This window comes from Hipposideros armiger, unplaced genomic scaffold, assembly GCF_001890085.2.
Source record: "Hipposideros armiger isolate ML-2016 unplaced genomic scaffold, ASM189008v1 scaffold_74, whole genome shotgun sequence".
Classification (NCBI taxonomy): Eukaryota; Metazoa; Chordata; class Mammalia; order Chiroptera; family Hipposideridae; genus Hipposideros; species Hipposideros armiger.
Genome location: NW_017731424.1, coordinates 4398656 through 4417843, shown reverse-complemented (window position 1 = coordinate 4417843; position 19188 = coordinate 4398656). Strand labels below are relative to the sequence as shown.

At 48.3% G+C, this 19188-nt stretch overlaps 1 protein-coding gene across 1 annotated transcript in view; it reads right to left on the bottom strand.

Annotated features, from left to right (window-relative positions):
• TACC2 (transforming acidic coiled-coil containing protein 2) overlaps positions 1–19188 on the bottom strand; it is a 166333-nt gene that overhangs the window by 13257 nt on the left and 133888 nt on the right. The window contains exons 9-16 of the mRNA XM_019642916.1: positions 13401–13455; positions 13183–13244; positions 12121–12236; positions 10818–10989; positions 9405–9545; positions 8446–8535; positions 1956–2099; positions 1427–1503 (exon numbers count right to left, since the gene is read on the bottom strand). Coding sequence (XP_019498461.1) covers positions 1427–1503; positions 1956–2099; positions 8446–8535; positions 9405–9545; positions 10818–10989; positions 12121–12236; positions 13183–13244; positions 13401–13455 — 857 coding nt within the window. The remainder of the gene's footprint in view (positions 1–1426; positions 1504–1955; positions 2100–8445; positions 8536–9404; positions 9546–10817; positions 10990–12120; positions 12237–13182; positions 13245–13400; positions 13456–19188) is intronic.

The following is a 19188-nucleotide window of genomic DNA, read 5'->3' as shown; positions in this document are numbered from 1 at the left end:
AACCAATGGGAGAATTTTCGGGAAGGCACTGCTTGACACAAACAACACGGGCTATGACTACCTAGTTTGCTTGCGATTCAAAATGGTAGCCAGAAATGCAATTGATTTTGATAATAAACTAACACCTGCCAATGCAATTAAGTGTACTATACATGTTCTAATTCTTCAACCATTTAAAAAGAATTCATCCATGCCTTTACTCCCCAACTTTGAGACTTAAAAATGAAGCCTATTATAATGTTTTCATCATGGTGCCAGATCTTCTGCCTTGTTAAAATGATTGTGCTCTAATCCATATTTTCTCTCACAGTTGGAAAACCCAAGCCAATGCAGCTTGTGCTACAGAAAGGCCAGGGGTGTGAAAAATTGAACTGGCTCCTCCCCCGACCCCCAAGCAGTTCTCAGACCTGGTAGCAGCCAGAACCTGGACAGCACTTGCTAAGCTGGGAAGGTCAGGGCCAAGGTGTGGGTAGATGTTGCTTTTAAAATGCCACTTGCTTTAAAAACCACATCCACATCCTAAAGCTAAGTTCTAGCCCCAAAGATGGTTTCTTAGTGTCACAGGTGATAAATGGAGAAAGGAAATAAAGGGGCAAGGGGGCATCGGAAGTGAGAACAAGGGAGGCAGGCCGCTGGGTACAGCAGAAAGAGTTTGGGTTTTAGAGTCAGAAAGGTGAATTCAAATGTCTGTTCTTCTAACCAGAAGCTCGAGGACCTTGGACAAGTCACCTAACCTCCCTGAGCCTTCTGCTGTCAAACAGAGCCGACAATCCCTTCGTGAGGGCCGGGGGCAGAAACAGACCATGTGTCTTAGGCCCAAAGCACAGTACTTGGCATGTGCCAGGCGGTAGCTATCGTACTTGTATTACAAATGCAGAAAATGAAAACAAATCATTCAAGCGAAATTCGGGAGACAACCTCTATGTTCATCCACGGAGACTGGTGAGATTACGTATGATATAACCATGTAAGGACTATTAAGCAATAGTTGAACAATGAGGTGGAAATCTATAAAAATCAGTCCATGCTAAATGAAAAAAGAGTGCAGGATAATGGATATTTCCACTCTCCACTTTTGAATATAAAAGAAACCTGTATAGCAAAGAAACCTGTATAGCTACATTCACACATTTGCCATCAGAAATGGAAAATTCTTGGAAGGATTCACCAGAAATGATGCACAGCGGTTACTCGAGGGACGTGGAGCCAGAGGCCGAGTGGAAAGGAGATTTGGTTTTCACTGTACGTATTTGCTGCATTATTTAACTCATGCACATATTTTAATCATAGCGATATACGAAAAACACTGTGAAAATAGGAACCTTGGTAATAAAGAATAGATCACTTCTATGGCAGGCACTGTTCATGGGCCAGCTCCAGCTCTTATCAAACCACAGGTACCAGAAGCCTAGGCACTACAACGCACCTCATTTCCATCACTTCCCGCCGGCTTTCTTCGTATTTCTCTTTCCACTCTGAAACTTCTCTCTCCTTGGTTATGATCTAGTATCAGGGAGAAGAAGGGAAAGGTTGGCTGTAAATGAGTGAATTCAGATCTGAGCGATTCACAGACTGAAACAAGGAGACATTGAATAAATGTGGAATGAAAGCTTCCTACACCAAACAATAATCGTATTCAGAGAATTTCCCCAAGCACGAGACAGAAATAAGCCAGCGATCAGACTTTCACAATGCCCACTGGGGAGCAATAAAAGGTGTGTGCTTTTTGTGATAAATCCAACAAGGCCATAAAAGGTTCGTTAAACAATCGCATCTAGGAAGATTGAAACCTAGGGTGTGCCACCCACCTCTGCCTGCAGTGGTCGGAGGAGCAAGTCTGTGCAAAGATGGACGTGGGTATACATATTTATTTACGCGGGGCAGAAAGCGCAGGTCTTCCCAGGGCAACCAGAGCTGGGCTTCCCTGAGCCACCCTCCCCCCACACACACAATACCTCTGCTCTGGCGATCTGGAGTGCTGAGTCCAGGTCGGGCTGCTGGAACAGAAGGCCTGCGGGTTTCTCCACCTCGGCGGTCCCGATGCGGGAGTACAAGGCCGTTTTGGAGATGGAGACATCTGTTGGGTGAGCAGCTTCTCTCTGTGGAATGGTTTTTAATTAAAAAAAAAAAAAGTTAACATCAGTCATACAACAAAGAGGATTGCAATTCATCCTCTCATGAATGGGTCAGTTGTATGGTTTTGAAACAGAGAACATCCAAAGTATGAGAAAATGCTAAGACTGATGAATGGGGGGATGGCGGATACAATCTATGGAAATCTATCATTTTGCACCTGCCCAGGCAGACAAAGGGGCTAATGGCGGAGGCCTCCCCAACTCCCAGCCCTTGGAGTCGAGCGTGTCTGGCGCCTGCTTATCGCTGCCATTTATCAGACGCGGAGGCATTTAGGCACAGCGTGTAAGAGCCAAGGTCGCTCTCCAGCAGGCTCCGCTTCCCAAATAAAACCCTGCTGTAAATGATGTTGAATCCTAGTCTATATTGGCCTACTTTTGCAGATCTGATCATTTTTGCAAGACTGTCTTACGTTTCAATTTGGGGGGCATTTATTTAGCTCCATTTGAAAGGACATGATGCACAAAGCTGAAGGCCTACTGCAGTTATCAACCAACGTCACTAGTTTCCACAGCGCAGCTTCTGGATGCCTAAAGGCAAGAGTTACGTTGGAGTTATGTCACCTTCCGTCTGTTGCGTCAATGGGAAAACTGAACACTGGATCAATGGCAATAACCACATTTGTGGATAAGACCCTCCGTAAGTGGTGTGACTCCCCGCCCCCCCACAACGGGCACTGGTTTGACCGTAAACAAGTCACCAGGCTCCTGAGAGAGAGGCGAGGTCTGTGGAGCCCCTTCCTCCCTCAGCATGAAACGCTCAGCAATTTCCAACACACTCGAAATGCGGTGTTAGGAGTATCATCAACCAGCGCAGCCAAGGGTTGTCAGTCTATGTCTACTGCAACAGAAACGCCAAACCAATCACTCTCAGTCCTATTCATTAACCTCCTGGTGCTGTCATGGTTGCCAAGGGCAACCTCCACCCTGGTCACCAGCGTCCAATTTGACGAGAAGTGAGGGTGGTCTAACCGGCACGGTGTGACTGCTTCTTCCTTGGGAAATCTATGAGAAGAAACCGAGCTCTGAACAGAACACCACGGTGTGGTGCAAAGCGAGAGACCTGGGACGAGAATGGTGAAGACTCATCTTGTAAATGGCAGCAGGTAAGACTGAAAAACCAACAGTAACTGGGAAAGGGGGGGGGGCCCTGAATGCAGCTGAGAAGACTTTCTCTCTTCAGTCACAGGAAGAGGCATGCGCCCCTTACCGCAGTACCGGGAGAAAAGAACTTGAGACAGCTTAGAAAACAGGCGGAAGTTTAATGGATAGGACTGGAGGTTCCCGAGTTAGGACCCATTAGTTGTACACATGCACGATGAACTAAATGTTTTAGGTTGTCCTAGACATGACCTTCTGTTGCTTGGGTTTCACGGTCCCTGCCCGGCTTGGAGTATGTGGGCCAACTCTGACGGGGGACCCGAATGACAACTGCTGGTCAGAGAGGGGAGCGCGCGCGGTCGTTGGTCGACCAGAGCTTAGAGACACGCTCACATGTCAAACCGGACGTCCTGGTTTTTTGGCCTCAGGTCCTAATGAGGCCTCTGTTCCAGGGCGTTTGAACATAAGTTAACAGCCCTCAGGAGCAAGCAGGCTGACCTCTCAGAAGAAAGATGCCACCAGACCACACAGAGCTTCTTCCATTATGGGTTAAGCTCCGCAGTCTGAAACGTTTTCATGGTTCTACTTGTCATATGGGAAACGTCTCAAGGAGTAAATGGAAAATTAGACCTAGACATCAAGACTCAGTATCTGTATTTGTGGGTCTAGATCATATACACAGAAGTCTGAAGAGGATTAAAAAGAAAACGGTTCCTATCACTTTTTAAGTAAAATCATGTATTCTTCGGGGAAAAAAACCTTAGAATTTCAAAATGGAAAGAATATTAGATACCATCTAACTCCTCCTGGTCCTTCTGAAGATGAAAAAAATCGAGGCTCTGAGAGACATGGCCATGGTTTCCTGGGCTGAGATTCAATTCTGACCCAAAATAAGCCAGCTCTCTGAAGTGCAAGAAAAAACGAATTAAAACTCACTTTATCATACTGGGCAGAAACTAAATATGACCAGTGCGGGGAATTAATAATCTTTAAGCTGCTTAAAGTCCTTTGTAAAACAAGGAAGGGAATGAGAAATGAATAAAATAATGAGCCTTCTAAGTAAACGCCCAAGGTTACTACCCTATACAGTGATTCAGTGTCACTTTTCATCCTGGCCACCTGGTGTTTTCAATAAAAGAACAGATGACTTCAGAATCCCATTTGAATTACTACCCGAGTATCTGCATGTTAATGAAATTCAAGGTACACACCCTGGTTTTCTCTTACAACCAAGAACTGTTTTTAATTGAAATTAATACAGTTTGTCTCTTGTTGATATTTTAAGATGAAGATTTAGATTAAGCTTTGTTTCTCTCACATAACCCTCCACTTGCAACTTTAGAGGAGTCCAAAAGCCACTAGAATCACAAATTAGCCTGTGAAATAGCCACCACTCAGAGAACAAGGGCCTTTGGAACCAACTTCCATCGCCTCATTCCACACCCTCAAATCTTGGTCCCATTGAGAACCCCTGGGGCGCTGTTCTGTGGGGGTCAGATCTGCAGACCTCAGGCCTGGGGTCTTCTGGCCTTGTAGCCAGAGGCTGGAGGCCCTGTCACTCACCAGGGCTCAGTCACCTTGTGGCCAATTCCCTGCTATCAAGCATCGCGGAAGCTGCCACTTGTGGGACCAAGGCAGGATCTCTGTCCCCAGGAGCCGGCCAGGGCTGGGAACAGCGGTGTGAGAGGAGTGCACAAGAGTGGGGACCAGGGGTGATCAGGTGGGGAGAACACGGCAAGCTGAGCCAAGGTCATGGAGCGTGGACACAGGTTGGGCGCTTGGGAGGTGTCCAGGCCACATGGCACCAGGCTGGGCAGGAGAGCGGCTTGATCCAAAAATGACAATGGGCAGTTCTCAAGCTCAGGATGGCAAACCCGGGGAAGGCGCTCCCTCAGGGGACACCACTGGCCACTTCTCCCTCACTCCTCCCCGAGTCAAGACATGGCCTCGGTCCTTCTCCACACAGGCTGCAGGTGATGGCCACACACTCTCAAAACTGGCAAATAAGTAGAAAGCCATGTGCCAGTCCTTTGTCACTGCTCTTCAGACTGTTCTCGTGGCTTTCAGGCATCGTGTAGATAACCGTTCCAGATACAACTCGAGACAAGGAGCCTATGATGTCAGGCTGCTCATCAACAAGACAGGTCGCCCCAGACCTAACTCCTTCTCCCGCTGATGTAAAATCCAGGCATCCTGGAGGAAATCCCACACTGAGCACTAACACTCCCTCGCAATGGTGCCTGTTTCTAGGACTTTCTCCGGTCCGGTCCGGAAGCTTGCCATTTGCATGTCCCTTGTTCCTAAGTTACAGACACGTCCTTCATTCTGTATATTGGGTCCCCATCATCCAAAGGGGCTAAAAGCTTTAGGGGTCACACCCAGTCTGTTATATACATACATTAAATCATCCCTGTGCGTCCTGCACTGTTTGGAAAACCACACAAATGGGATGTTTAGGTTTTATTCCTCCTGGTTTAGCATCAAATTTGGGGCCATACAGTCGGCGACCAGGGTCAGATTTATCCCCAAAGAATACCACTGCATTCCGCTTGGCCAGAAGTGTGAGGACGGAAAGCATTAAGGAGCTACAGATAGACACCCCCTCCCTGCCTCCACCGACCCGAAGGAACTCTCCTAATTTCTCACGTTTTCTAACGGAGACAGGAAACCCCACTGCAGCCCCTGGCTGGGCTGGCTCTCCGTCTGAAGGGAAATATAAGTTGAAGCTGCTCAAAAGCACAACCAAAAATCACCCCACCATACTTCATGCTGCTTTTTATCCATTCAATATGACTTTTTTCATTCCACACTTTTGTGTTAGCAACAGTTTAAGACCATACTGCCAAAAAGCATGGGCTAGGTCATCTGTGGCTGAAATATACGGGCAAAGAAAAGAGCAAATTGGATCCACAGCTGCTGTTTTCTCTTCCTATACACCAGCAGTTCCCAGCGGGGCCATCCAGTGTCTACGTGAACAAAAAAACCCACAGGAACTGAAGTGGGCTAAGGTAAAGGGATCGCCCTTGGGCGAATGAACTATAGGAAAGAGCTCTCTTTTCTTAGGGCCAAGGTCACTAGGATCACATGTTTCTCAGAAAAGCGGTACAAGTTGCTATGGCAGGGAGCAATGTCCCTTACACTCGAAGACATCCCACCCCCATGAAATGTTTCGTTTAGTACGTCCTTCTGAAATACATGAGGTAGCTGGAGTTCTCTCCGACCCACTCAGTACATGCACGTGACAATGCTTTCTACTGTAAATCAAAATCAGGCACATGGTCTGAGAACAGGCCGTAAGAGACAGGAAGTCAGCTGTCAGCCACTATTTGCTGACCACTGATGAGCTCTGAGAGGAGAGACAGGGGTACCAGGCATCCCAGAACGCTCTACTCAGTCTGAACAACTTATTAGACCAGGCTCAATGCTGCCTCCAATTTCTGAACAAGAATCGACTGTATTTTTAGTGGCCGAACTTCAAGCAATTCATTCTGCCTTTAAGCCACTACCCAAGGACATCAAAAAAGAAATCTAATGAGGAAAAAAATCCTCACTGCTTAACGCTTTCTAAAGATCTCATTTTCATGAAAATTAAACCCAAGTTTATGGGTTGGCAACAAGAACAAGGACATCAGCAATCGCTGTTTACATTCTTGTCCTTGCCCTGGGTCCCAAGGTGCCCAGTCGGGACACCCAGTGTGACCATCTTCTTTTACTGAGAGCTTCTCTGACCCGCCCCCCCTTCCCCCGGGGCCCTCTGGGCAGGAGCAGAAGACGAACTCCTGATCATGTACCAAGACCAAGATCTAGAAGAACCACTTACACCTCTGCCAAGAGCTGTTACTTGAGATGGACGAGCAAGGGGCTCCACTTGGAGATTTGAGCTCTAGTTCCCGCCAGGCCAGGGGATTACTGTCAGGCCTTGGGCTGGTTTTCTCACACTGTTTCCCCATCTGTAATGTGGCACCTGGACCCGTTTACTGAGGAGAGATGCTGTGAGCATCTGATCAGGTAAAAGCGGAGATGAAGGCTAGCTGACCGCAGCAGCTTTCATTTATTGCACACCTACTGTGTGGCAGGCATGGCACTGCTTTCCACAAGTCATCTGCAGTCCTCACAACCACCTGCAAACTTGCCATTGTGAGTCTCATCTGACAGATGGATAAACTGAGGCTCAGAGAGGTTCACCGATTCATTCAAGGCCACAGAGCACAATGGGGTCCAGCATTGGTCTGACACACTCGGTTCCCTGGGCGGCCCAACGTGGGGTGGGGTGTGGGGGTGGTAGTGAAGCATCTCCTCAGAAACCCGGCTTACCCATCCGTCAACCCTGAGGGGTGGGCTGAACCTCACAGGGTCTCAGAGCCACACGAATCTAACATGTCATCGGCAAGTCATTCAAATAGTTAGGAAAAAACACCCCAAACTTGGAAGCCAGGCACAAAGATTTCCACGTGCCCCATTAATACCATACTCCAGAGCAGGGGTTGGTGAATGGTGGTGCGCAAGCCAGACGACCTGCTGCCCTTTTCCGTACAAAGGGCTTTACTGGAACACTCGTCAGTGTATTGTCCGGCTGCTTTCGGGCTAAGGTGGCAGAGCCGAATAGCTGTTACGGAGACCAGATGGCCCACAAAGCCTAAAATATTTATTATCTGCCCTTTACAGAAAAGGATTGCTTTTCTGTAATCCTTTTGACCCTGGCGTAAGGGTCATCTATGCCACCTGAGGCAGATATGGTTTCACTTACTATTTACTGTTGATTAGGGTCCAGTCTCAGCACAGTTAGATAGTAAGTTGTAGAAAACACAGAAGTGGCAAATTATTTTTGTTAAGTAGAGAAGCAAATTTTAGCAAAAAGTAAACAACCTCAAAAGTGATGATCTGTTCGTCCTGCTTAACTGGAACTAACCAGTTTGACCTCTAACTTTGCAATCATACTCCAGCCTTCTGTACGCCACCGGCTATCCGTCGGGTTCTCCTAGTTTCTTCCATTCAACCACCTTCCCCAGCCTGTTAGTTCCCTTGCTCATTATTGAGTTAAATAGATCTTAGACATGTGCTCAGTGTGTGTTTTATGCAAAAGGACTGCTTTTAGCTCTTTGGAAAATTATACTTTGCCGAGCACCGACGCTGCCTGCTTGGCCAACGGTTAGCAAAGCTCGCGGATCACACAGCATTCTCGAGAGGCGTTACGGCAGCAGCAAACCAGTACCTTGGTGTCCTGGCGGCTGCAGGAAGCCAGGGCAATCTGCCTTGCCAGCTTCAGGGCTTCTATCCGCATGATGGCAAACTCTAACTCCTCCTGCCAGAGGGGGGGGTGTGACCGGCCACAGGGCAAATGCGTCAAGACAGGACATAAACGGTTCCACATCCAAGAAATGAAAGGGCCACGGGAATGTGTCATGACAGGTACTCAGAGAAAACACACGCTCTGGCTTTCTTGCACAATTAACACCTCAGCAGATCATGAAATACGTGTTTAATTTCCTTTCCCTTCTCCCCCCCCCCCCCAATTGCCCTTTGCAATGTCTGTCAGGAAGTATTAATGCATTTGAATACGAAATGATTTTTAAAAGGAAATAAAAAATTTTAAGGTGCTGTTCCTTTTGATTTCTTCCGTTTTGTTTGTTGAATATAAAGTTGGCTAGCAATTTCCATGAATGGATTTGCATCTCCCCAACGACAGTTAACCATCTCTCCAGGTTTGCTCTGAATATCCTAGTCTAGAGGATATCAAATTAAGCTGTCAAATTTAAAGCAGAGTAAGTAATTGTTTTGGTTCCAGATGTAAGACCCAGTCCAGATGTTATCTCAACGGGTGTCTGAGAGAGCCTCGGATACATAAATAGCTTGGCTCGATGGTGATCTAATACCCTTGGTTCCATGAATAAATCAGAGAAAATGCTTTTGGGGCTATCGAAACTTCTGAAAAATGACTGGGCCCCATTGCCAAATGGAAATACAAATGGTTCGCTCCATTTGCAATCACACGACTTATATCATTTCAGCGTCTTGGGTAAAGAACGCCACATAGATCAGTCTTCGAGGGGATGTTATTTCGTTTGGAACACTCTCCACAATTCCTCATGAAATTCTGCCTCACTGCATTCGGGGTTCATTCTCTACTGAGGTTTTGACACACTTCCCAAAGGTCACATGTGGGCTACAAACCTGAAGTTTCTGGGCAAATACGGGGGGGTTCTTTTCTGCTAAGTCGGGTTCCAGATAGTCAAGCGCACCACAGAGGGAGGCTGGATGAGCCAGCCTGCTGAGGAGGGCGTCAGCAGAGGCAAAGGAGCCCTCAGGAGCTGTCTGAAGGCCGGCAGAGGGGGACACAGAGGAAAAATAGAGCAGAGCAGAGTGACAACGTTTCTGAACAAGGACCACGCATGTGTTTGCTGGACATTTCCGCCTTAAGGCTAAAGAGAGTATCAATCAGGGGCCAATACTGTCCTTTTCCCGTGGGCAGATTCCCACGTGCTGACAGTGGACATCTTGAGAGTGGTAGGCCCAACCCCCTTCCCCAAAAGCACAGCTTTAGGTGCCCTCCCCACCCCCTATCCCACCCCCACTCCCTAACCAGTCGCGGGGAGGAAAGTTACAATTTACTTGTTTATTTGAAAATCTCAGTGGGTGGGAGGCAAGCTAGTTGATGGGTTTTCCAAATATACCTTGAGAAAATAACTCCAAGTATAAATATCAAAGAAAGGAAGGCTTTATAGTAAAGGTTATTTTCTAAATAACGGAAAGATGATTTCAAACGAAAAAGTGTCTCCTGATAGATCAGAAAGCTTCAAAATCAGAAGCCAACTTTGTAGAAAGCGAACCAGGTATGGGTCCTTTATAGTATCTATTTGAGAGATGGGAGTCGTGTCTAGACTCTCTTTTTGTTCACTATTATTTTTCCTGTCTCCAGCTGCCAGATACATAGTAGGTGCTCAATAAATATTTGATGCATGAGATAAATGGTTGATTAATATGGAACAACAAAGAGACACACTAATAAATCTGCCTCAAGCCCCCTTGGGCTAGGAGGTAAAAGAAATAAAAATAAAATTCACCTAAAAGGATGGTTCATTTTAACTGTGCAAGAGATTGGGGTGGGTGGGTGAGGTCTTTGACTCAGGTCTACTTGCTCTGAGAGGAGAGCTGTAAGTCCTGGACTATGAAGAAGAGGGATTTCCCGTCACCGGGGTCCAGGAAAACCAACTGTTCCCCAAAAGGGGTATCCCCAGCTCTGTCATTCTCTGCCTTCAAGGACGGAGAAGCAGGGTACAGACGGATGACAGCTCCAAAGCCAACTGTCCAGCCCTAAGGGGCTAAAGTGGAAAATAAATAACCCTGCAGGCAAATAAAGCACCGAGGTGAGAATTCCACAACCACACTGTTGAGAACAGAGGGCCTTTCTCTCATCATTAAGGTGGTGGTGGTGGTGGGGGTGGGGTCTCCTAGGCTGGCTTCTGTGGTGCAGAGATGGGGTGGGGTCCCATGCCAGGTGCTAGGTGAATGTTGCTCTGAGGGCCTGGCACCCTTGATGAAGGGACCCAGCAGGCCAGAGGCCTCGGCCCCTCCGACCCCACTTACAATTTCAATCGCATCTGAAGCGGTGCCCAAAGCCATGGCCTCCAGCTCTTTCTGAGAGGATTTCTCTGGCACCTGCAAGTGCGGCTCTTGGTTGGGGGCCAGTCCTCGTGGGACGGGATGCTGGATCTTCGCCCCAGCGTTCACAAGGGCTTCAGTCTCCTCAAAACTTGACCTGAGGAAGGAAAGGGTACCTTCAGTCTTCTCACTGGAACTGGCCAGGATGCCCCAACTCAGCCAACATCCCAGAGGATCCTGGGTTTCCAGGGCTATGTTCCCAGAGAAAAATGGGGTAGATCTTGGGTGACCTTGGGGCCTGCAGGCTGGGCAGCCTGAGGGAGGGGGTGGTCAGCCCCACCCCAGGGCCTGCTGACAAGGGAGGGTCAGAAGCACAGATGCCACCAGCTCAGTGGCATGAGCTGTGGAGTTGAGCAGACTGCCCGTTGCTTGGCTGTGCACCCTGGTGGAAGGGATGGATACTGTGTCTCAGTCTCCGTCTCTGCACCATGGAGACAACGTACCTCTCTGTGACGATCAAGGAGATGCTGCCAACTTGTCAAGCACTTAACACAAGAGCTTTCACTTGTGCCCAGTGAAAGGGACAGGTAGGAGGGGACGGGAAGGTCGTCATCTTAGCACAATGCCCACCCTTACCCGATCCAGCAGCACACAGCTCAGTACATAACTGATGAACGCTAATACTCACACCGATTCACACCGATATTAATAATAAACGTTTATCGGGCACTTCACGTATGCCAGGCCCCGTGACAAGGGCTTTTCTTATAGGATCTCAGTATAATCCTCCCGACGGCTTTGGAGGACAGGTACCCCAGCCCCATTGCACAGCTGGCAGATGCCTGCAAGGCTGACAGCCTCATTTTATCTTCATCAAATCCCTATGGGGTCAGTTTTATTATTACTCTCAGTTTACACACAAGGAAACTGCAGCCCAGGGGGGACAAGTGATGTGCCACGTCACATAACCAGTAAGGGTTGGGGGTGGGACGCAGGCTCTCTGCTGTGGCATGCTTCCTCCCACGGGATAAATTACAAAATACGTTTGTGTGTGCATTGGGGGTGGTGGGGAGGGCTCACACATTCAGCTGTTCAAGGGTTTTGCCTCAGTCCTAAGGGCAGCCCATAACACACCCACTGCAGTTATGTCTGTGTGGTTACTTCAGAGACAAAAACGTGAGCTGCCTGAATATACGCAAATGAAATGACGTCAGGACAGCAGTGCCAGGTGCTCAGAGGCTTGGGGACCTCTGGCCTGATCCGTAACCCTCTCCTATGGAAGTCGTACCCTGAACATGGTGTCGGGGACTCCGACATCCGGATGGGGGGAGACTTGACCGGGCTCTCCTGAGAAGTGTCGAACATAAGGTACAAGGCCTGTTTCTTCGGGGCGTCATCGTCCTGCTGCAAGGATCAAAGTCACACGTCAACTCGGCTACAGCTGATCTGAACATGCTACAGAGATGACAACCTGAGCACTTTCAATAGGTACAAATAGCTCCTCAGAAAAGGCTTTCATTTTTCTCGAGGTACCCAGAATAGAGAAGGAAGGATGGGAGGGAAGGCGAGAGGCAGAGAGAAAGTGCGACGGTATGCAGTCAGGAGTGAGGGGAGAAGGATCCCACCGGCGTCGTGGGCCTCCTTCTCTGGGTGGGCAGCCATGCCAGCCACCGAGGATAAACAGGCGGGCGGCGAGAGCCCAGTCTGGGCATCGCTCACAGTCAAATGGGAGAAGGCCAGCACGATGACCCAGCATAATACGAGTGGCATGTGTGGGCCAGTCAGTGTCGCGGCAAGCCCTCCTGGCGCCTCCATGCCTCTAAGGGCAGGAGCACAGCGCCAAGGTCATGCTCGGAACCAAAAGCCCTGCGGCAGCAGGTACTAAGCCGGGCAGACAGCTGCCCGTCATCACCACTTAAAATGCAAGGGCGGGAGGAAGCTCACGGCACAGACAATCTTCAGTTACATAAAGCAGTTCATCTGAAGACGACAGAAAACAGTCCGCCTTAAAAACAACCACACCACTCCCCCCACCTTTTAAAAAGAAATCTCTGACTAGTTCTTTCTCCATCTAGGAGTAATTCTGCAGGAAACCTAACTGCATTCTATTGTGTTCTCCCTGAAAACGCCACCGGAAGTGGTTGGAGTACAAACCTCAGACCTCCCCGCCCCCCAGGCCCAGTTCACCCTCACTGTGCACCCACGATGCTGCCGGCACAGAGGGCCTTGACTAGAGGTCTGAGTTCCCAGGGATGCTTTGCTCTCGGGAGGAAGCCTGTGCTGTGTTTTCATGACAAAGGACAGCGTGGAAAAGCAAATCCCCGGACTAGCGGGAGGGAAAAGGACTCACAGGTAAGGAGGAGCCAATTTTCTCCATATATTCAATTTCATAGGAGTTTCTGTAATCCAACTCTGCAAAAGAAACAAAAGGAGAGGTGTTAGTACCAGAGAAAAACAGAAAGATTTGGGCCGGGCAGGGTGGGGCCAGGAACAAGATTACGCTTTTTGAAAATGTCCACACGCTAGAGATTCCGATATAGTCTGAAAGGGGAGGCTCAACTCAGCTACCTTCAGACAACTGGTAAAACCTCTTGCTGTAAAGGGGCTTCTGCCATTTGGGAGTCTGAGAGAGTCCCAAGGAATTAAATGTCATGACCAAGCACAGGTTTCGTTGGGGGACAGATCTGAGCATTTTGCAGCAAGTTTTCATTTTCAGTTCAGAGCACATCTACACTTTGGGTGCTAGTTTTCTCTGTAGGTCTCATGCGCAACATGTGGCATCTCCCCACATCCCAGTGACATTCTGGAACTAGACCCAGCTGTCCTGTCCCTCTCTGAGGATTTAGCTCCGCCACACCCTGGAGCAAGAGAAGAACAGACATTATTCCTTCAGTGTTGCTTGTTAAGAGAAGCTTTGCAAGTCACCTGGACCATCTCCCCAAATGCTGCCAGTGCCTTCAGGGCTGGTCCAAATCAAATTTTCAGATGCAAAGACTAATCAAGTCCAGCTGGGTATAGAAATGACATATTTCAAACTGAATGGGACTTTGGGCAGCAAAGAAAACTCCAGGTGCTCCACTAGAGACTACAAACCCACCCTCTGCCTTAGGTACTTGGGCACTTCCGGCTCTGCCACTCACTGAATTTCCCGCCCAGTGAATGGATTCTGAGCACCTACTATGTGCTTCAAACTGTGCTGGGCAGTGCATGCGGTAGTGAACAAGACCAGAAAGGGCTCTAATCATAGAAGCTACATCCTGCAGCTCCCGGATTGCTCTTTTCTACTTAAAAAGAAACCAAGAGGTGACATGTGACCTGCTCAAAAACCAGCTGGCAAGAAAGACAGTGGCCATCCCTAAAGCCTTAATTTTTTTTTCTTACATAAAAATAAATACAAATAGCAGTTCTGGTTCAAAGTGCCTCTATTTCTACATGTTGCTGACGCTATCACTTTAAAAAATGATTCATTAATACGAGCTTTAAAATGAGACATTCCGTGGAAGGCTTTCTCAAAGCCGGCAAGTGTGGGTAGTTGCGTGGTTGTGGCCAAATAAACCCCAGCAACTTGAGCCCATGGACAAGTTCGCAGGAGTCTCTGAATCGCCCTGATGTTGCAAACACATCCGTCCAGGAGGCTCAGCCTGCTCACCAGGCATGAAGGCGGTTTTGGGGATTAATGGCCAGAAAGACCTCCTGCATCCTGAAGGCTGGTGCCCTGGCTTGTGCGTCACTTGGGAGGCACTGAGACAGGAGCCAAACCACATGCGGCCGGGCTGCAGCTCAGCGTCTGGAGCTGTAATGTGAACCTGTTCCCAGGGCCAGCCCCAGCCCAAGACCCAGGAGCATTCCTTTACACAGACTTCTGTGCTCCTCACCTTAAAAATGGGAAGTAGGCGGGGACAGAGAAGGACAAGGTGATTCCTAGGGCCTGTTCCTGATTTATCACTTTCCAGGTGTAGCACCCCAGGACTGTCGTTTTGTTGTCCTATTAACAGCTGTTTAAGTTGAGAAGATAATAATACATCAGCTGCCTCCTTCTCCAAGGGAGCATTATTATTGCCAAGGTATGATTTAACCCTAAATTATTTAAGACTCCCTCCCACCAGCACACCTCATGAATGGCACAGAGCACCCAGGATGCACCAAACAAGTTCAGGGCCACCACTGAGATTTCCTGGGACGTGTGTCCTTGGGTCCGAGCCTGGTTTTGGTTACCAGCTTGCCAGTGAAGCGTTCCACCCAGAATCTTAGCTCTTTTCCTGGCAGCTGATCTGGGTGAGTCTCAGGTCACCGAGCTCACTTATCTGCCTTCTTTCCTACCTGCCAAGAGCGTTTCCCTTCTCAATGCCCAGTGTCCCCCATCCCTCCCTTCGGTGGCAGCATATGAGAAAACAATAGTGGGGGGGGTCCTCTGACTCCCCAGGGCAATGTCTGCATCTGCAATACGCGTGTTCACAGAAGACCCAGCCTCTACACAGGAACATCAATTCTAATGAGGGACTCTTGGAGGTGACTCTGAACATGACCCGACTCTTCTAATCATTTATAATTTACAAAGTGACCTGGACAGGATGTGAAGAAAAACAAATGCTTCTTTTTGTCATCAGGGTGATGCCCGGTATTTTGAAAAGAACATTTTACTGAATGCGGTTTCCAAAATCTACTCCTCTGCTTTAAATGCTAGGCCTCAAAGGGTGGGCTTGTGGGGGAGGGGGGCATGGCCACTTTTAGCCCCACTTTACACCACGCCATATGCGGCTGGCAGGCCAGGAAGAGTAACGCCAGTTCCATCCAGTGACACAATGTCTTCACATCTAAGAGAAGAGGCTGCTCGCTAAAGCGTGTGCTGCTGTAAGCTGAAGAGGCCCAGCGTTATTTTTAATGGGTCCTATCACATCCCAGGGCTGCTTTGGGTAATTATTTCATACTGGGGCAACGCACAGCGAGAGGGCTTGACTGCTGTTTTCACCTGACTCTGAATTGCTAGAGCTTTGCTGGGGGGGCTAGAAAGATCCCTAGGCAGAGCCCTTCCAAGGGAAGGAAGTCACTGGGTCCAGGTCATCATTCTCAGGATCAGGGAGCCAGCTCCCCGACTGCTCCACGCCGACTGGCTTGTCTATATAGTGGAGCTCAAAGTGCCCACATGTTACAGGATAAAATAAAATGCTGTAAGATAAAAGCCCTGTGACAAGTTATATAAATGTAACAGGTTGGGACCAGATGTGTTATGGCTCGTTGTGAGTATTTCTGGAAATTTTAACACAAGTGATTAGGGGAGAAGAGCCCTTTGGAAGGGGACAAAGACCAGGATTCCAACTTTTCTAAAAACATGCTGTCACTCTTATAAATGTCTGCAGTGTGACAGCAATGGTGCCCACCTCTGTTGGAGGCGGGAGGGAGGGGCTGACGCAGCTGTGTGTAAAGAGGGACAGGGGAACTGGATGACCATCAAAGGACACCCAGATTTATGAACCTACAACAACTGCTCTCAGGGTCTCTTGGACCAGAGCTAGGACAGGTCTCGGAAGCTGGGTCGCCCAGCGGTTCCTCATCTTTTCATCCCTCGAGACCATGTGAACTAGGTCTTCTCCTACGGCACGTTTCAAAAGACTGCCAGCAAAGGGCATCGACTAAGCATGCACTCAAAGAAAAACACTTCTAATTGCCCATCTGAGTTTTTAATCAGTGGGAGATTATCAGTGTCACCACAGTGAGTTGATGTAATTACAACCCAAACATGCAATTTTAATTAGCTGGGCACCTTGCTAAACTAGTTCCACTCAGGTTTTTCAAAACATTAAGACAACCTGCAGCTCTTGTGGACCCGGGAAGGGACGCACCAATCAGCTCAACACCCTCTACAGGTGATGAAGGGGGGCTCACACGAGGAGTCTGGCGAGACACAGCAGGGCTCTTCGCGTCAGGCTGATCTGGCTCTCCATGGACCAGCCCAGTGACACTCAGCAAGTCTTACCAGCTCAAAGCCTGTGCTTCCTCCCTCTTAAATGGGGAACTGTCGACATCCACTCTGCAGAGCTGGCAGGGCGATATTACATCTTGTATGTAAAACATATGTTTTATGTATGTTTTACAGGGCTCAGAGAGAGTGCTCCACCAATGATAGCTCCTGCCTTACCATGGTTACTTAGAGAATCCCTACTGTAGTGCTTACGTGTTCCAATGGTAACTATTGGGTTGTCAGAAAAGTCACACCGTATTTTTTCTATGTTTTTCGTTGCAAAAATGCGTCATGACTTTTCCTACAACCCAATAGTATTTCTAACCCAAAATTTTAGGATCCTGTGATTTGCGACTTCCGTGTAAGAGTCTCAATCACAGCTGTGGCCGTGGCCAGATTCTTCCTGGTGATCACATCAGCACCCTCAGGTGCGTGTCTGATGACACTGGACTTGACCTCATTCAGTTAACAGAAAGGATGATCGGATAAGAGGACTCTGCCTCCAGTTTCTACATCCAGCTGCTGGAGGGAACCAGGGCATGTTAGAGAGGCGAATGCAAGGTCAGCGCCTCCTGAAATGGCAACCGTTCTGTATTCACACAGAAGATGAATTTCCAATGTCTCACCAGCTACCGGAATTATGGTCGGGACCTCCCAAATCTTCATAACTGTTTTCTAAGGAGGCAAGTTTAATAGGGTTTTGCTCCAAGCTTATAGATTTACCTATCTGTTAAATTTTTGCAGAAAGCAAACAATGATCAAATATGTCACTGAGCTAATTGAGTTGTCTGTTTCAGTTCAATGGTAAAGATGAAAAAATAGACGCTACCACTGAATGAGGCGCCTATTGACTTAAAAGGTACTATTAAAATCTCTGTATCTTCAATGAAAAAAAATGCATATATTTGGTTCCTAATGATACAACCAAATACACATATATCCCCAAATCATACACCTTTTGATTCTTATCTACAATGTCAAGCCCAGGTTGGTTTCTAAAGGGTTCTCTGACATTTAGAAGTTTCTTGTCAAGCTTAAAGAGATGTGAACCAGCGGAAACCACTGGTGCTATCAAAATGGCCTCTTCCACTGCTGGTGCTCAAGCACCTCTGCTGCTTCTGGGGTGTCACCCCCACCACAATATCCCTCATACCAGCGATGCCTTTGTAAAGATCCTTTGATTGTAAAGATCAAATTGACTGTGCTGATACTAAGTTGTTTACCTTCCTCTCACAAACCTGTCCTTAGCCCCCACCATGTTCAGGAAGCTGTGGACACAAAGATCAGGTGGAGTTGTTTTCAGGAAACACGCAATCTAGTAGGGGAACAAGGGACCCATGTGCATTGCCGTTACGGTGTTAAGTGACCTCAGAGAGGCCCAGACTAAGCATTAAGGGCAGGCAGGGCAAAGTGGATGTCCACAGAGGGACTGGGAGGGGGCAGGACAAGCGTGGGATGCGGGAGGGGGACATTCCAGCCTGTAGCCAGCAGCAGAGGCAGCTGAGTGGGAAAAGGGTGGAGAAAAGGGGTGGGGCTCACGGCTCAGGTGTGTGTGCAGAGGAAAACCAGGACTGAAGCGAGGCTGGGGCTGGGTCCCTGGTCTCTGGGGGGTCAGGTGGCAGTAAGGTGGTCACTGTTAAGCCTCCGAAGCCCCAAGCCAGCCACCAAAAAGGTTCCAGTCTGCCGAAAAATGCAATGCCCCAAAGTCCGAGAATGACTAATTTGGATTGTCTTTTCATCCTCAAGCTGTAGGAAGTAGATAAGCATCCCAAATCCCAGAAAACATGAACTGGATCTCACCGGTACCGTTCAGAGAACTCATGGGCACTAAGCGTACCACCAAGAGGCCTGACCAAGGACGAGCCTCCAGAGGAAGCATCCGAGTTACAATTGAGAACTACCAGCACCGCAGCTACAGCGCCGCCCGCCCAGAACGGGGTGGAAGGTTGGTTAACAGAGACGGTGGTTCCTAGTTAGTAGCAAAGGAGAGAGAAGGTTTTCATGTTTGATAGTCCTTGTATTGACTTCCACCCAGTTTTTTCAATGTTTAGAAATCAATAACCCCTCTGAAGAAAGGTTCTAGTTACTCCCCTAACAAGAAAGGAAGCGTGGAAGCCAATATACAGATTCAGAAAAATCCGTTAGTGGGATCATTTTTTTAAAATCTTGATTCACCTAGTCATGCTGTGCTGACTTAAGACATATGAATTTTTAAAGCCAAAGAATCAGGCAGAAAGTTAAAAGTGAATACACATCAGAGGAAGATATAATGAGCTAAGCCACGTGCCTGAGGGCGATTCAGGACTCCGTCCTCTTGTTTGCAAGCCTGGGTTATGGTGACCTCCCGGGAGCGGGGGACTGGGCTTGAGTAGAAGACACTGCAGAGCATCCTATGGA